At 33.7% G+C, this 18,092-nt stretch overlaps 1 protein-coding gene across 2 annotated transcripts in view; it reads left to right on the forward strand.

The window, feature by feature from the left end:
* LOC145680967 (uncharacterized) overlaps positions 1 to 18,092 on the forward strand; it is a 750,879-nt gene that overhangs the window by 407,753 nt on the left and 325,034 nt on the right. For both annotated transcript variants that reach the window (XM_081752183.1, XM_081752182.1), the window contains exon 3: positions 7,045 to 7,224. In XM_081752183.1, the coding sequence (XP_081608309.1) occupies positions 7,045 to 7,224 (180 nt within the window). The remainder of the gene's footprint in view (positions 1 to 7,044; positions 7,225 to 18,092) is intronic.

Here is an 18,092-nt window from a genome sequence, read left to right on the forward strand (position 1 = left end):
AATGAAGTATGGACGGTGTATCATTCGTATTTGATCAATAGCTAAACGCAACATATCGATCTATAGTAATATCAGAAAATGAGAGTGTCATAGTATCAAAATTTCCGTGTACAAGGTCACATTCAGTGGTTCAAGGGTAGATCATATCGTCGCTAGCCCCCTAGTGTCAAAAGTCAGTACTAACCGTCATTCTTATGTCGATGCTCTTAGTGATTTAGTTTCCATGGAATTGACCCTTCTTTTCGAAATAAAACCTAGAAAATATAATTCCCAGTCCAAATGCATATACAGTTAGGTTAAGTGATCCAAAATTAATATTTTCTGAAAATTACAACCTTCTGCTTAGTCTAGAAATCGAAATATTTAAGTAAATAAAGAATACGTAATTTCTTAACAGAAGTAGGGCGATATGATGCTAGTTCTTCGTTTTGAAATTATATTAAATGTTCATTTCTTTTTTTTTTTTTTTTTTGTGGCTGCAGAATAATTTCATAAACATTAAATATTATCGCAGATAATTCTATTTTTCAGTGAACATACGTATGATTTTTTTCTTTCTTAATAAAGCTACCAGGTATTACATAGTATTGTGTGTGTGGTGAAAGAGTCTTGAGTTCGAGTGAGGTTGTCGTGCAGTGATCGGAATGGGAAATGTTTGTAGTGACTATAGATTTTAAAGTATTATGATGAAATGTGTATGTGGGCTGGGCGTAGATAGAGGAAACAGGGTGTTTGTAGAATATAGCGTCGTAGTAAATGAAAAAGATGATGATATGAATATTATATGAATATTAATATGAATTATATGAATATTGTAGTAGATGAATATAGAAGATAGGACACCCATATAGTTAAATATATAGTAGCCCAGTGCATACTTCGCCACGTGTTGATATATTTTCGTATACGTATTGAGTAGATACGTGTAGCTACAAACATCTCAGGTTCTGACCCCTGCACCGGAATATCACGCGGACAGGAGGGCGATATATAGTCGGACTATGGTAATACTTTGTAGTTTGATGTGTTATAGTAATGATCAACCATAGTGATACCATCTGATAGCATGGGTAGCATCATATAATTGCTGACTGGACATATTTAATAATCAATTATGCAAAAGACAATAGTAGCTGTAGAACTCGGGGCTGTAGTGAATTATATTTTCTGGTCGGTTTTAAAATAGAATATCCTGCTCCGTGAGATTTTTTTTCCACGTTACCTACTCGGGCTAGCTTACAATATTCATGGAGGCGACAGCTCTGACAGGGTTACAGAATCAAAACAATTAGTTATTAAAAATTTATTTTACCGTACCCGGGCATCGACCCCTCCCCCCTTGAATATTTTCGTTTTCTTTTCTCAGTTTCCAAACTAGATAGTGATGGAAATTAATCGATTCCTTAGAATTTAGCGCATTCTGCGAAGGGGAGCTATCGGTGAAGTTTGGCAATAGAAATCACCGATCCAAAATCCAGTTTATTTAATTTTTTTTTATTTTGGCAAATCACTAATTAGGGATATCTTAACTATTATTTCTCACTAATTTCATTACTATTCTGGATTCTTTTACTTTCCGAGAGGTCGGATGATTTTTTTTCTTTTGAAATTCTAAATTAGCGCCGTCTCTAACCTTCCGGAGGATTCCGGGATCTGCAAGGGTGTTGACCGGATACGGTGAGTGGTGGGATTTCCCTAAAGCCTTTGTCTTTCCTAAAATCCCATCGAGGACACAGACTTGTCTCAACTTTGCAGACATCTTTTTTCGGCTATTTATTTGGTAAGCCGAACCCTTTTTGGCATAAATGAGAATATTTGGTTATAGTATGTTGTATACGTAAATTCGGCCCCTTATCTTTCGTAGTTGTAGTGTTCTGTCTCCTCTCTTTTTACCTATACTTCTTCTACTTCTTCTATAGAGTTTTTTTTTTAATTTCAACCTTCCCCCCCAAATTTTGAACTTGTCGCTTACGATTTATTTAACGTACAACTCTGATCTAAAATTACCAGCTGAGACGTTGCAAGACACGATTCATGGATAAAGTAGATAATGATTGGGTCCTCCATCACATTTTGACCTATTGCCAAAATGAATAACGACTTCATATTTGACGACACTTTAATTACGTTCTTTCACCGTCGTCCCTCTTAAGTTTTTTTTAATCCATTGGTCACTTTCCTTTCTGTTTTGGTTTTCGTTTATCTTGTAGTTAACCTGGGCCCAGAAATTGTATTTTGTTTTATCTATTTATATCTTTAGAAATGTTTTGTGTTACGTGCCTGCCTCACAAAGTTTTTTTTTTTACGATTCATGCACGAATTGACTATATGAAAGTTGAAATTTATAGATACGCGGTATCAGGTAAAAAATCAATTCTTTTTTTCATATGTAATGTCGGAAGTCATTTGTTTTTCTTGTACAATGTTTGCAACCTTTTCTGAAATTATTGTTGGGGTTATTATTTCAAATGTGTGCGCATTTATTAAATATAAATATATATATGTAGAGAGAGATAAATGAATACGTCGAAATGTACATGTGCTTAGTATGTGAATATGATGTTAAAGTAAAGTATGATATTGAATGTATTATATGGATATATGTCAGCCCCCCAAACGTGTATTGGTTGCTATAGTTTACCAGTAAGTTTCCGACGGATATAATAATATAGATTTGGTCAAGAATACCGCCGTGCACTCAAATAATTTTCCTTTTCCTCTGAATAGATGTAAATGATAACCTATGTAATTATTTAATGGCATGTATTAAGAAGTAACGGCAGGTCTAAATGTAACCCACATCATAATGAATATTATCCCTGAACTACCAACCTAAAACCATTGTGGAAAGTGTACCTTTAATCCCTCTCACCTGCATATGTATCCTGTGACTTGACCAGTGTTTTTTTTTATCCTCAATTTAAATCATCATACTCCTTACACCTGTGGAAGATCGTCTTAAATTCGAACCATATATACATATATACAAAAGTGATCGTAAGGAAAGGTTTCATGACGTGTCCCAGTGTTAAACAAGTAACTTGAAATTATCCAATTAATAAGTTTGTTAATGGACTGTCTAAGAGGAGAAACATCCTCTGGCGGAAAGTGATTTTTCGAAATCCCTAGATGGGTATAAACGTTACAGTATGCGAGTGCAGCTATAAACTGCTAATAGTCATAAACTAAATATAGTTGATGAATGGTTTTATAAACCAATAGTTATATATATATATATATATATATATATATATATATATATATATATATATATATATATATATATATATATATATATATATATATAACACAAACTAAGTTAAATGGAGCGAAATGTTTTTGGACACTACGAGTAGTGCGTGATTTGTGATTTGAACGCTCAGAATTATTAATATTTTATTGCTCAATGTGAGGTAGAGACTCATAAGTTCTAGTACACCTAAAAGTTTTTTTCTTTTCTTTCCTCTTTGTCCATTTTTTTTAAAAGGTGAAATAAGTGTCTTCTTTGCGTATGACGCAAATCATAATTTTGCTTTAGCATGCCTAAGATATAATACATGTAATTATTCTTTTTTTCTTCTTTCCATTTGTCAATATGATCAAATGTATAAAGACTTACTAAAGTATAACCCTATGTATTCTATTGATATATAACCAAGAACTTGTGCTTTTAATATTTTTTTATATAATTAATTTCTTTTTTTTCCACTATGAATGTAATAAACTATTTGTATCTCTGTAGTTAGTTGGTTTCCTTTAAACATATATACACTGTCCTGAGTGAGTGAGCGAGTGAATGCATGATAGATTTAATTTAAGTAATTTTAGTAATATCATTTGTCATATTAATGTTTATAATATATGTGTCATGTTTTAATATATGTATTAAGGTAAATAACCTAGGTCATGAAGGACCGCTACTAGCGGTTTAAATCGGCTCTAGGAGTGAGACGAAAATAACAGGATGAGCCTAAATACGACATCTTTCTTCCAGGAAGTTGAAACTCTTATTGAGACGATACAAAAGTTTTATATTGAGTTTATAACTTTGATTTATTTTTTTTATTGGCTAATTCATATGTGTGGTCGATTCTAGAGATACTGGATGGTTATCAAGCATCATTTGGAATAACTTTACAAGAATAATTTCGATTTTCTCCTTTCCTGGTCTAGGTCTGGGCAACCCCACGAACGTGGTGCCTGGAGCTAGGTCTGGGTGGTATGAGGGAACATGTGTCTATTCCGAAGCAATCCAAAATTGAGTAGTCGTTAATAATATTTAAAATGATTCATCTTTCAACAACTTTCTCGACTTCTTACTATATTCCCGGAATTATCCAGTAATCTATTTTCTTATAAAAATACTCTATTTGTTTTCTTTCTTTTTCCTCCCCTTTTCCTACCTCCTTCTTTTACCCTTCTACTTTCTTCTCTTTCTTTTCTATTTCTGAATGAAAGAAAACGGAGTCATGACTGAGAGTAGTCGCTATTGGCGCGGTCAATAAGTTGTTTCGATAAGTTTCTTCGAAGTCCGATATGGGTATGCATTGAGGGACGAACAATAATAAGAAAGTTTATTGAAATTTACTTTATTGGAAAATAATCGGGATTTCAATTAGTAGGCGTTGTTTAGTAATCGCTTTCGTTAAAAAGAATTAAATTTAGCGACTCCTCTACACTGCTCTTCTTCGTTTACTACTACTACTTAACTTTTTTTTACCGTTTTCTTTCAATATTGGCGACCGTTGACTTAGCACAGTTACCATGGAAACAATTGTTTTCCCTGGTAACGGATCTGAAATTATTTATTAAACACTGTTTAGGATCGAGCTCATATTGACTTGGCCACAAAAAGGTGAATAATTAAAAAGGTCACAGTGAGATTAAATAATTATAGTCATTGGCTGTTCTGCTATCTTTGTCTCTCTCTATAGAAAGGGGGAAATGAAGGAATCTGTCAAAGTTTGAATTTTAATATTTGAAAATGCTGGAAGTTGACCCAAGGAGGGAATCAGATAGGATTCCTTTAATCTATGAACAGTATCTGGATAATAAGTTTTGTTAGTCTGTAAGTATATAGTTGCATGTGTGTTTATATTGTGTCCTTTTTGTACGGAAGCTATGGCAACCAATCAAGAAGTTGTCGTATCACACGAGAACGCGGAAGTCTCATGTACACAATGTACGTTAGACAGTAATGCGAAAGGAGCTCGCGTCTCCCGTAGGCTAGTGAGGTGTCACGAGTGTGGGCTGAAATGGATTCATTTCAGTTGTACCAATTTAGAGGATACTGCTGAAAATGCAGAAAAGGTCTGGGCTGGTGAGATAATTAAATACTGTAAAGAATGTGAGGGAAAGCTCCACCAGTCGCGTGAACCCATGAGTCTATCCTCTGAGAAAGAAAATGAACATCCCGATTGAGACGGGGAGCGAGGGTATAGTACCCCGAAGAACCGAGGCCAAATATCTCCAGTGGAGATATCTGACCTCGATGATGATGAAAGAAATGGGGATTCAATTGGTGATAAAACCAAAGAAGAGCAAAGGAAGACTGTGTCAAATGTGTTTGGAAACGAGGGAAGGCTTTAATATGGGATTTAACTTGTGCCGATACCCTAGGCCCCTCTAATCTACCTTCTTCCACAAAAGGGTGGGACGGATGCAACTCGCACAGAATCTAAAAAAAGAAGAAGAAGACGAAGAAACTAACAACCTCTTGGACAAATACCACTTCGTCACCGTCTCCATCGAAACTTCTGGATCCTGGGGTCTTGAAAGTCTAAACTTCATTAAAGAAGTTGGATACCCATAACTCACAACACAGGCGATACACCAGCTTCATCCTATCTCACACAAAGACTGAGTATGGCTGTGCAAAGAGGGAACGTGGCAGCGATGCTAGGAGGAACGCTTCCCCCGGGAAAATTTTGGACGAAATGTTCCTTTTGTAATCGCCCTCCGCCCACTAAACTCATGCTGTTGCTGCTAGACGAAGAATCAATCATTAACATATATTTAAAATATAATTGGTTGTAGGACTGTTGCTTGTGGCACGCTGTACTGGATATGTCTACTGTACATTCACTTTGAAAGTCTCCAATTTGAACAATTTATTTTGTGTTACTTAAATAACTACCAAACCAAGATAACGCTATTCCTCATCTTCCACATTCCTCAAGCTTGTAGAGCAGAATTTGTGTTGACTCAAATGCTTTAGGTAATTCCAAAAAATACTGTATTTACCATTTTGTTATTTTATTATCCATGTTTCTAGATGTGACTATGTTGTTTACTAGTAATACAGTTTTCAATATAATATATGTATGTATTATATATGTATGTATTATATAGGTACATATTGGAAATTGGCAATTCATAACGTACCAACTCTATCTTGATACATTGATTATATAAAATAACTCGACGACTTTATATATTCACAACTCTTTGAGGCGACTTCAGAATTCTATTTCATTAATTAAATCTAAATTCATTTAGAAAGATTCAAAGCTTACGCATTGAAACTTGTGTACAAAATACTTCGAAATTGACAAATGCCCATGTAAATTTGCAGTAAAATACGATTTCCAATATTTTAAATCACACTTGCCTACTTTAATAAATATATAACAATTTCAAAATTTATCTTTACAATGTAAATTCCAGTTTTATAGAGTAATGTTTATTACAATGACAGTATAAACTATACTAAACAGAGAGTATCAATCTTCACACTGTTTTCTGATCAATTGTAAATTATTTTCAGCATATAAATTTAGAAAGTAAAAAAAGACATTCATTTTTAAAACTAAGTTCGTTACATTAAGTTTACTGAGTATGTAACAACAATAAGTTTTTTTAAGTTCCACACACACACACACACACACACACACACACACACACACACACACATATATATATATATATATATATATATATATATATATATATATATATATATATATATATATATATATATATATATAAGCTATTTGAGTTTTGTAATTTTTCTGATCAAAAACAAATAATTCTATGTTGTTTCAGTTCAAGAAGTTCCTCACAGAACCATGAAAAGAATGAAACTTCCGGAGGGAAGGAAGAAACTGCAAAATACGGAAGTGTTAATAAGAAGAATGAAAAGTACCAACAACCACTTTCTTTAAAAACAATGAAAGCTGATGATATAATATCGAAATTAGAGAAAGGGCCTTATTTTCACAGACAGTAAGTAGTTAATGTTTTCTTTCTGCTTTCGAAAAGAATTATGGTTATGTTTTGCGTTTGCAGTTAAATCGAAAAAAATAAAAATGAATCCAATTTTGCCTCAGAAGGAGCTTTCGTGGGAAGAGCCAGCTGCCGAAGAAATGTTTCCCGTCAATTGATAATCCAGTTTTAACATATAAAAAAAACAACCAAGCTTACACACAGAATAGTATCAATACTAAAATAATAAACACCACTTTTTCAAAAATAATATTTATTACAAGTTTACAGAAAATCTTCAGCCAAACACCAAGAACTCCAGTGAACACTAATCTCATTTATTAATCCGGGGCCATTTTCTCAGAAACGATTCAGAGGTAGAGATTTCCGTGCCCGAATAGTACATGAACGATGAGTTAGCAGGAATTTCCTACTTCCAACCGTAATGACTGTTATAATCATTTAATATTCATAGAGTATTTTCTTCAAGCACTTTCAAAAACGTGGTAAAAATTAACTTAATAATTCTCAACAATAATAAACAAATTTTCAATCTGTTCCTATCAGAAATCTCAGAAAGCAGTACAGAAACAAGCGATTAATATTCCTTTAAATATGAAAGCGGTAATAAGACTTCTTTTGTAAAAAAAAATTCTAGATTCAATAGTCAAAGAGCCAATGAGAATCGTAACCTTAATTTCTCTTTCAACTCTCCAATTTAAATTCGAGCAACTAATTCAATCTGATCCGAATTTCTTCAAATCCAAAGAATTTTAAAATATAATCACTTGATAGCAGAGTCTCGCAGAATCAAATAAACTACTCATGTGACCGCGATCTGCAGGTTGACAACCGCAAGTATTCCATATAACCACAGCAAATATCTAATAATTTCAGAATTCCAGGAAAAGAAACATTATTATTCCATGGATTTGAAAGGTTACGTAATTTCATCCCTTCTGTACAATACCAAGAACAGTCAAGGATTGGTACCCACGAACCTTCCGCTTTAACTAAAGGTATAAACGTCTTAAGTAAAATAAATTCAAACTAATGCAGTTTTTAGCCAAAAATTCTTATAAAGTTAACTGTATTACAATAAATCACAGATTCAGTCCGCTAGGTGAGGGTTGTGAACCACAATTTAAAAATTCACAAAAAAATACTATTGAATTTCAATTCAAAGAAAAAATTGAGGTTTTGTATAGCCAATTAATCCTATAAGAAAATACAATGCAAATTATTATCTGTTTCAGTAATTAGGTTCAAGTTCCGGAACCTCTTAACCCTAGGAACTCCAATGGAAGGTCTCGGAGGCCCACAAGTTCTTTGTTACATTTTGTAGCATTTCTAATTAAAAAAAAAAATTGATAGTCAAGCTTGACCCCATTCATCATAAAACGTACTTGCTTAGTTTTTAGTGTTTTGTTTTTCCTATTTATAAATAAATGAAGTGCTGTGGGCCTTACCCCGTTGGTAGTTCTAAGGGGCTATTCAACGCATACGCTAACTTATATTCCAGTGTTTTGGCTATTTATTTTATTTTCCTTTGAATCAGTTTTGGTATTACAACATGCAGGGACACTGTGAGATATTGTCCTGATGCACTATTGCCAACTGCGTATTATAAAAATTTAGTATACACATTTTCTTCTGATTTATTTTTTCGCACCTAAATATTTTGTTTTTATTAGTTTATTCCTTTAAAACTTGCTAACACCTATATATGCCACTTTATATTATAATCACACACACACACACACACACACACATATATATATATATATATATATATATATATATATATATATATATATATATATATATATATATATATATATATATATATAGTATATTAGAAACAGAAAATTGTTTCAATAGTGATTGCAAAGAGCTATGCTGCACCTCTGCTATTAGCAAGTATTTTTAATCAGAATCTACAAGCAGCAGCCTGCAACACTGACTGAAGAAGCATATTTCATTGGAATTTGGCAGTTCGTTATTATGTGACTGTCACTGTATGTGGGAATCTGCAGCAGCATTGGAGCAATAGCAAATCGTGCTCTTTGCCAAAGTTCAATTGAGAAAGAAGTTAAAGAACTTTTAAATGAATCTGACATAGAAGGTAGTGAGCTCGATCATAGCAAGGAGGAAAAAACCCTTTCAGATTTTGATGCAAAAGACAGTGATTTGAACATTTTATTTGATAATGCAAAAGGAACAAATGGAAGCAGTGGTACGTTTCTTGCAATGAATCCCTTGTAATACTCATCATGTTGTAGTCACAAACAAATAAAATAAATAGGTCAGAGTTCCCGACAAAATAAAAAAAATGGTAACAAACAATTAGAATCGTATAGTTGGCAACACTGTAGTTAGAAACTTAGTAATATTGAATAAATATATATGATGTCATAGACATCCCAAGTTCATATCAGACAAGATAAATTATTTTCCGTGAGAAATAATAACCTTTATGCTGTGGACCTCAGAGCCCCACCGTTGGTGTTCCATGTAACCCAAAAATATCTTGGTGTTCCTAGGGTTAAGAACTGGATTATCAATGAAATTTAACCTGGACACAAGCCTGGTAAATAATCCTCTCCAAACCTTAGAAAAGCTGTTGGGCTCAAGAAACACAGCTACACAAAAACGTAACAACACACACAATGGACACACTACTCAAAAATTGAAAAGTAACTTACCTTCAATACTCAGCCTAAATTAACTTTCCAAATTATATTCCAATTTGGATTGCAATCACGTCTCGTCTTGAGCCGTTTAAAACGAGAATAAACATGGGTTTAGCATGAGGTATTTGCAGAAAGAAAAGACGAGAATGGCAACTAATTGGTTCCAAGGGACAATAACTTCGACAAGAAGCACACCCTCGGACTTCGCAAATTGAGAATATTAAGTAAGAAGAAACCTTGCCTGCTGTACATATTTAAGCAAGTACACATTCAGGCAATAAACACCACACCAGGGAGTCAGAGTACATTTTCTTTTCCAAAATTTTACTTGTGCAAACACCACAAGAAATTAAATTAAGCACAAATTTCATTCTTCACAATTTTTTCTCACCACAAATAACTGCAAATTCCGCACAACATTTTTTTATTACTTTCTTCATTACGATTACACATATCACAAACTATGCCAAGAAATCAATTTTGAACACGATGATCCATTAAGCAACTACTCAATCTGAACGAAGACCACATCTGCTGTATGAACGAATCTTTCCTCAGGACAGTCGATTTTTCCTCCTCGACCACAAATCTATAAAGACCCCGAGGCTCAATGCAGCACGAAACAGGTAGCCTATGGTAAGAGGACGAAGGTGAGACCCGCGTGACATATTAACAGATGAAAAAAGAAATTCTCATCTACCTTAACACTCATTTTATTCTTCCCTTTTCTAAAAAGATTAAGAGACAAACAAACCAATATTAACACCAATTGATTTCTTGGTTTACAGATATTTTAATCTTTAATTGTCTTCAATAGCCCATTAACTTTGTACTATTTTTCTTCGTAACGCAGCCGTTACAACCCTCCCTCCCCCCGTTGAGAAAGAAAAATTCTCCAGCGAGGATGTTTTCGTCGACAATCAGCAAATACTGGTATCTGTGGAATATAAAAGTATTATAAACAATTCTTCAACATTTTCAACAACAAATTTATAAGATTAGAAGAACCCAATTTCCAATGAAGAATTATATTTAAAATTCGAATCATCTTAACAAATTTTGAAAATTCTAATATTTATGTATATTACTTACTTCAGTAAGTCTAAATATTTGTCTAATTAAACGAAGAAATTGAGTAATTTGAAAAAGTTAAATATTGAATTTTAAGTAACTTAAAATTTTTCTTCTTATGACCATGGAAAGTTTTATAATAAACAAATAAATTAACTACACAAATATTAAATTCTTCAATATTATAACAAGTACATTTTCTGAACTTTACGTAACTCCGAGATTAGAGGAATATGGAAATAAATTTAATTAACAGCCTTTAATTCAATAATACATAAAATTTGATTGTTAGATATAATTAACTCAAATTTAAGATAAGAGATTTCTAAGCATTGCAAGGATTCATTTACGAATTATGGGATTCTCTCGATTCTGTTGGCTCGTACTCTTGGAAACCTTAACTTTAGGTACATGGGAACGGCGGTAGGATAAAGGAGACATTTTATCAGAAACAAGGATGGTGTTCAGTAGTTAAATACCTTCTAATAATAAAAGGACCGTACCATAAATCAAATAATTTTACAATCTTTTAATTACGACTTGATATGTGATCTCAATAGGACGATATCACCTATGTTTAAAATAACTGGAATTTTTCTATTTGAAATCAACTTACGCCTTTTCTCCCAACTTTTTCAAGTTCTCCATGGTATTTTTCCACAACTCTATTTTAGATTTTCCTCCATAATTTCTTAAATGTTTCTGACACAGAAATGGAAGCATTATCTTTAGATGTGGCTACCGGATAATCTAATCTACTAAATATCTACATTTTGATGGCAGCCGTCGTTGAACTAAGACTTCTTAGGCGTTCTAATACAACAAAGCTGCTGGCCTTGTCTACTACTATGAGAATAAATTTGTATCCATTGGCACTCGGGAGGAACCATATCAAATATTCAGTGCAAGTTGATTCTACTACTGAATTATGATCCCAAATAACCTATCTTTTTTGTTTGATTCTTTGGTCCGTTGACGAATATCACATGTACCAACAAAACTCTTCACATCTTTCATATTGTCCCACTGGAACTTTCTCATTAATTTATTTAGTTATAAACTCTGGCTTGTGTTCCTACCAGATGATCGTCATGATGGTACTCAATCACTACCTTTCGTAACCTCCTCAGGATAACAATCTTGAAGGGATTTATGACTAAATTAGTCGTTTTTAGATAAATAGTCTTATTTAGAACCAGGTACATTCTCGATTTTCTCGAACTTACTGGTAATGGCAGCAACTCAACGTCTTCTCCCTGCACTTTATCAATAGGACTTTCTATTAAACAAAGTTTTCAAAGCTTACTTAATCTCATATTTTTAATATCTGCGAATCTTACTGGCCCATCATATATGTTAAACTTGAAGAGATCACACATTCTAGTAAGAAAGTCTGTCACTACATTATCTCCTTATTTATGTTGAATTTTAAAATTAAATTGACATAATATTTCTACAAAAGATCCGTAGTTTAAAAGTTTGCTATTATTTAGGATCCATGACATAGCCTTGTTATCTGTTAACACACCAAACTCTTTAAGTAAAGCCTATAAAAGAATATTATGAACAATTGATGTAATCTTCATGTGTTTTTAGAGTAGGATGTATGTTCATATAATAGTTGATGTAATCTACATGTGGTTTTTATTTCTACCTATTGGATAATTGAAATGTGCGTTTTTCACAGCATCACCAAATCTCATATTTTTCGCGGTGATTTCCTATATTATTATTAGCATTGGCAAACCTGTCATTATGAAAATTCTCAGAATCTCTATTGTTTTTTAAAGAAGATTCAGCGTAACCCTTAGCCCTCAGACGACTTTCCCGAGTCATTTCAATCCCACCATCCGTAAAATTCTTTTCATGAGGCTGTCTATTATCGAAGCCAAATTACCACTTAGTAACGTTGTAATCTTTGAAGGACACAGCAATCGCACCAGTTCAGATTCTATAATTATTAATTTTCTCTAAGCTATAGTCCATTTTTGAAGTTTAATCACATTTTCCATTCTGAGAATTATCATGAGTTCAAATTCCATTCCAATAGCATGAGTTCAAATTTATTATGTAGTTTCCTCAAAGCACAGTCCATCATCAGGGCCGTGCTGGAATACTAATGAGGGCGGTGGACAAGTCCACTAAAAGGGCGCCCATACAAACGGGAATATACGGTTTATATATATATATATATATATATATATATATATATATATATATATATATATATATATATATATATATATATATAGAGAGAGAGAGAGAGAGAGAGAGAGAGAGAGACTGAAATAAAGTATGGGTGCCATTTTATATCAAAATCACAACGTAAATAGCTAACCTCGAATCGAAATCCTCTTTCCTAGAGAAAAACTTTTTAGTTCCTGTAATAACATTTCTGTCAAATAAAAAGAAGCTAAATGTATCAACAACTAAATATAGCTCTATGACCTATGGACACAGGAGGTTCAGTGCCGCGTTTACAAAAGCTCTCCATTGATTTCTGTCCTTAGCCAACTGGACCCAGTTTCTATTTTTTTGCGAGAACTATTTAATATTGTCCTCCCATCTGCGCCTCGGTCTTCCTAACGGTCGTTTTGCTATTTGGATTTCCAGTTACAACTTTGAAATAGTTTTAAATTGCTTTCATTCTGGCTACATAACCTGCTCATTTGAGTGTCCTAGACTTGATGACCCTAACAATGTTTGGTAAACGATATAAAATTATACAGTTCCTCCTTACAAAGTCCCCATTCCCATTCCTCTTGGAATTCGAATATTGGTTTAAGAATCTTATTTTCAAATACTTTCAGTCTCCGATTTTCCCTCAGAGTCAGTGACCATGTTTCGCAACCATACAGCACAATAGGCATGATTATCGTTTTATATTTTGAGCTACAAATTCCTCAACAGAATTAGCGACAACGAAAGATTTTTAACTGAATAATAACATGAAATCCCCGCTTTCAGTTGACATCAACTTTTTTAGTGATTATGGTTTTGGTCTGCTAATAATGATCCTAGGTATTTGAAAGTATCCACTTTGTCGAAAGAAAATATTATGTGGTATTTTAACGCATCCATAAAATGCAGTATTACGATCTCGAAAAAATTCCATTTATTTAGTTTTCTCTGCATTTACTTTTAAGGCTATATTCCTGCAAGCGTTAATTAAGATTTCTGCATTCCTTTTTATTGTTCTGTCATTCCCTATTAAATTTTCATCATCAGAATACGCCATAACCTGGCAAATACAATTCAGCTCTAGTACCTGATTGCTGTCTTTGATTTTCCTTATAGTGTTCTCCAGAACAAAATTAAATAATAATGGCGACAACGCATCTCCTTGTTTCAGGTCATTCTCAACGTGAAAGCTCGTGAACAAGAATTTCTCTACTCGAACCTTACTTTGGGATTCATTTAAACGTATCTTAATTAATCTACCTTTTTTCGGTATTGCAAATTCAGTAAGCATGTTGTACAATGTTTCCTACTCGAGTCTAAAGTCAATAATTGATGAAAAGACATTAGAATACAATATTATGGCACAAGTATTAGTCGAATGATAAATATCTGGTCGGTAGTCGATCGAGTTTACCTACATCCGTTCTGATAATCTCCAATAATTTCATCTGCGTATGGAGTCAATCTTACTAATAGAATGTTTAAGAGAATTTATTGGACCTTGACAGAAGAGAAATGCTTCAATAATTATTAAATCTGTTTTGTTGTTTTCCTTCTGAACTGGAACAATGATTGATTCTTTTCACTCTTGTGGTAATTCCTCCTTGTTCCAGATAAGGAGAATGAGTTTGTGTATCTTGCTCTATAATTTTTCCCCTCCAGCTAAAATTAAGTCGACCAGAATTTCGTCTACACCCGGAGATGTGTATTTCTTTAATTTTTAATAGCGATTTCCATTTCTGTCTGGTTAGGTTCTCGAATATACGGTTATGCTGTATGGATTTCACTTTCTCCGCGCACATTAGTTTTTGGCTATGTGTTAAGAAAATCGTCAAAGAAATCTTTCCTTCTGTTTAAGATGCTATCCTGATCAGTGAGAACTGTTCCCTTGGCTTTCTTTAATATATAAGCACGAGGTTGATAGCCTTTCTTAAGTTCGTGGATGCATTTATACATGTCCCGAATGTTTTTGTTTTCACTATTATCTTCAAGTTAATTAATTTTAACTTTCAAAATTCGCGTTTCTCTGTTCTAAAAATTTTGGAAGTTTTCTGTCAGATGACAATGGAATTTTATGTAGTTATTTCGTTCGGATTTTGTAGCCAAAGCTGTTTCTTCTGTTTTCTCTTCTCTGCTACTTTAGTGCATTTCTGGTTGAACCCTGGTTTGTTCCTACGTATTTCTGCGTGCCCCAATATTTCTTCTGCTGAAATGTTAATGTTATCTCTAATTTCAACCAAGTATCCTGAATACTAGTACACTCCGAACCTTCTAAAACCGAGAATCTATTCGACACTTCAATCTGGCTCCACTCTCACCTGACTTCTCTATTTTTTAAAAAAATTAAATCGCTCCGTTTTCAGATATTGAATATTTCCTTTATTCAATGATAGTCTCTCTTACTATCTCAATCAACTCCTCTGAATGACCGAACATCAGTTATGCTAGACTGTTATCTTCTGTTTACTAAAACATTATCAGTTTGATTATGTGTTTTTCCATCTGATGAAGTCCAAGTATATTTATGAATGTCGCGATGTTGGAATTTTGTAGCTTCACGATAAGGATTCTGGATGTTGTACAGTTCACGAGTCTACCGCCGTTGTCACAACCTTCCGTACCTTCCGTATGCAAACATTTATTCCCTATAATCGGTTTGAAAATACCCTCTCGTCCTACCTTCGCATTGAAACCGCCTAACAGAATTTTCATATGGTATTGCTGGAGATTATAAATACCCGTTTTATTCTTTCATTAAAACTGTATTATTTTTATCGCCATCCTTATTTTCTGTTGGGGCATATGCATTTAAAACAATAATATTACACTACAGACCCTTAAGAGAAGTAAAAGAAAATCTATCATTAACAAATTCAATCCATGCAATTGCTGATATTACGTATTCGCTTGTGAAAAGCCCTATTCCTAGTTGATAATTTTTAATTAGTTCCCCGTAAAATAACGTAAAATTTCCCGACTTGACTCCTCCATTTCCTTCTCATTTAACTTCATGATATCCCATTAGGTCTATCCTCTATTTCTAAAATAATTCTTCACAAATTTTAATTCGCCTGCCCTATAGACACTTCTTATATTCCATGTTCCAAATCTCATGTCGATTTTACTTTGCTGAGTTCGTGCCAAGTTATCAGTTCTGATCCAAGGATTCTGCGAACTTATCTAAACAATACTTCTTTTTTACAGGATGAGGTTGTTAGCTCCACATCAAATCTCCAAGTTGGAGGATCTCTGTCCTCAACTGCTTATTCAGTATATTCGCAGCTAACCTCTATATCCCAGAGGCCGTCTCCTCGATCCACAATCTGAGGACGCGCCGTGCCGTGGTGACAGGAAGACCACATTTTACGAAAATTAATACAGCTATATTTCAGAAATACAACAGGTACTGATTATCCGAAAACTGCTTTAAAACACACAGAAACAATGAATATGCTCGGATATATGGATGCATATTAAGACTGTGAAAGCTTCGATGCCGTAAAAATCGTAAATTAGAGACTAATGTCAGTGTAGTATTACATAAATGCGTCGTACGTTTGACTATCTGAACTATTCTTGATGTATCACATTGTTTCGTTTTATAGCTATATAACTTTATAATATTTTTGTAAGTGATTATACTGTTTATCTGTTCTCTGCCAATAGCAACTGTATGAATATATAATACAAAACTGAAATACAGAAGAATGAAATAAAAAAAAGAGATATTTTTCAGAGCATCTTATGTAAAGGGCGCCTTGTATTCTTCTCAGGTTCTGTACTACCAGTCAGTATTTGAATTTATTAAACAAAGCTGGTATACAGGATAACTAAAACCACTTATCTATAATGTGATGTTTCGTATCGCGCCTTATGTAAAGGTCGTGCTGTACCTTTCACGGGTTCTTTACCAACAGTAACTGTATGTATTTATTGTACAGAACTGTGCTATACAGAAGAGTAAATAAAATCGTTCATCTTTAATGTGGTCTCGCAAGGGCGCTTAATGTAAAGGGCGCACTGCACCTTTCACGAGTTCTTTACCAATAAAACTGTAAGAATTTATTACTAAAAACTTGTACCTACGTTTATACTGTGAATTTCAGAGGGCGCACCGGGACACGTCCCGGTGGGCCAGCACGGGCCTGTCCATCATTGAAGTTGAATCATCGGATCTCATTTCCTGAGAATAGTTGAAGGACACTATAATGCGCCATCTAAAAGTTCCTTTCCGCGATGTTTAATGGAATCACAGTTCATTCTCAAAACTGAATTACCAGAATTATTTCCTTTCCTGGTATTGTTATAGGAGAGTTCTGTTGCACCAGATGATAAATACTTTCTATTAGAGTCCTGAAACAATTTTTACAAATGTTATCCACCAAAGAATTCTCACGGGGCATTTCTGCTGCACCACCAGTAGTACCACTAACAGGACGTTGCACATCCTTCTCCATCATGGAATCAAACACTTGTTCTAAATTCTGACCATATTAGATTCTGAATCAATCAAGGCTATGATGGCATTGAATTCTAATGGATTAGGCGCGAGGATTTATCAAATTTATGAATCCAACTCGAGATAGTCCAAGTCACACTGCACACTAGCGTCCGTTGATTGAAATTCAAAAGTATCTTCGCGAATAAAGATAGATGAAACAAATCTCATCGTAGGATTCCTAGGATGTTGTTCTAACATTAAGTTATCTGGTCACAAAACCTGCTCCTTATGCTTGGCACGAGATCCTGACCTCAATCTATCAACCTGATCACAGAATTGTATCATCGCTCAATAAAGTAATACACATTTTTCCACTACGTAAAAATTAAGAATTTTGCGAGTAATCAATAACTGAATTCGTAGATCTCAACAACGGAGTGCTAAGGATGATACGGAGTATATGGCAAATGATTCACGATCTTAAAACATTATCCTCTCAAAAT

Source organism: Thermobia domestica, chromosome 3 (genome assembly GCF_964235325.1).
Source record: "Thermobia domestica chromosome 3, izTheDome1.hap1.1, whole genome shotgun sequence".
Lineage (NCBI taxonomy): Eukaryota > Metazoa > Arthropoda > Insecta > Zygentoma > Lepismatidae > Thermobia > Thermobia domestica.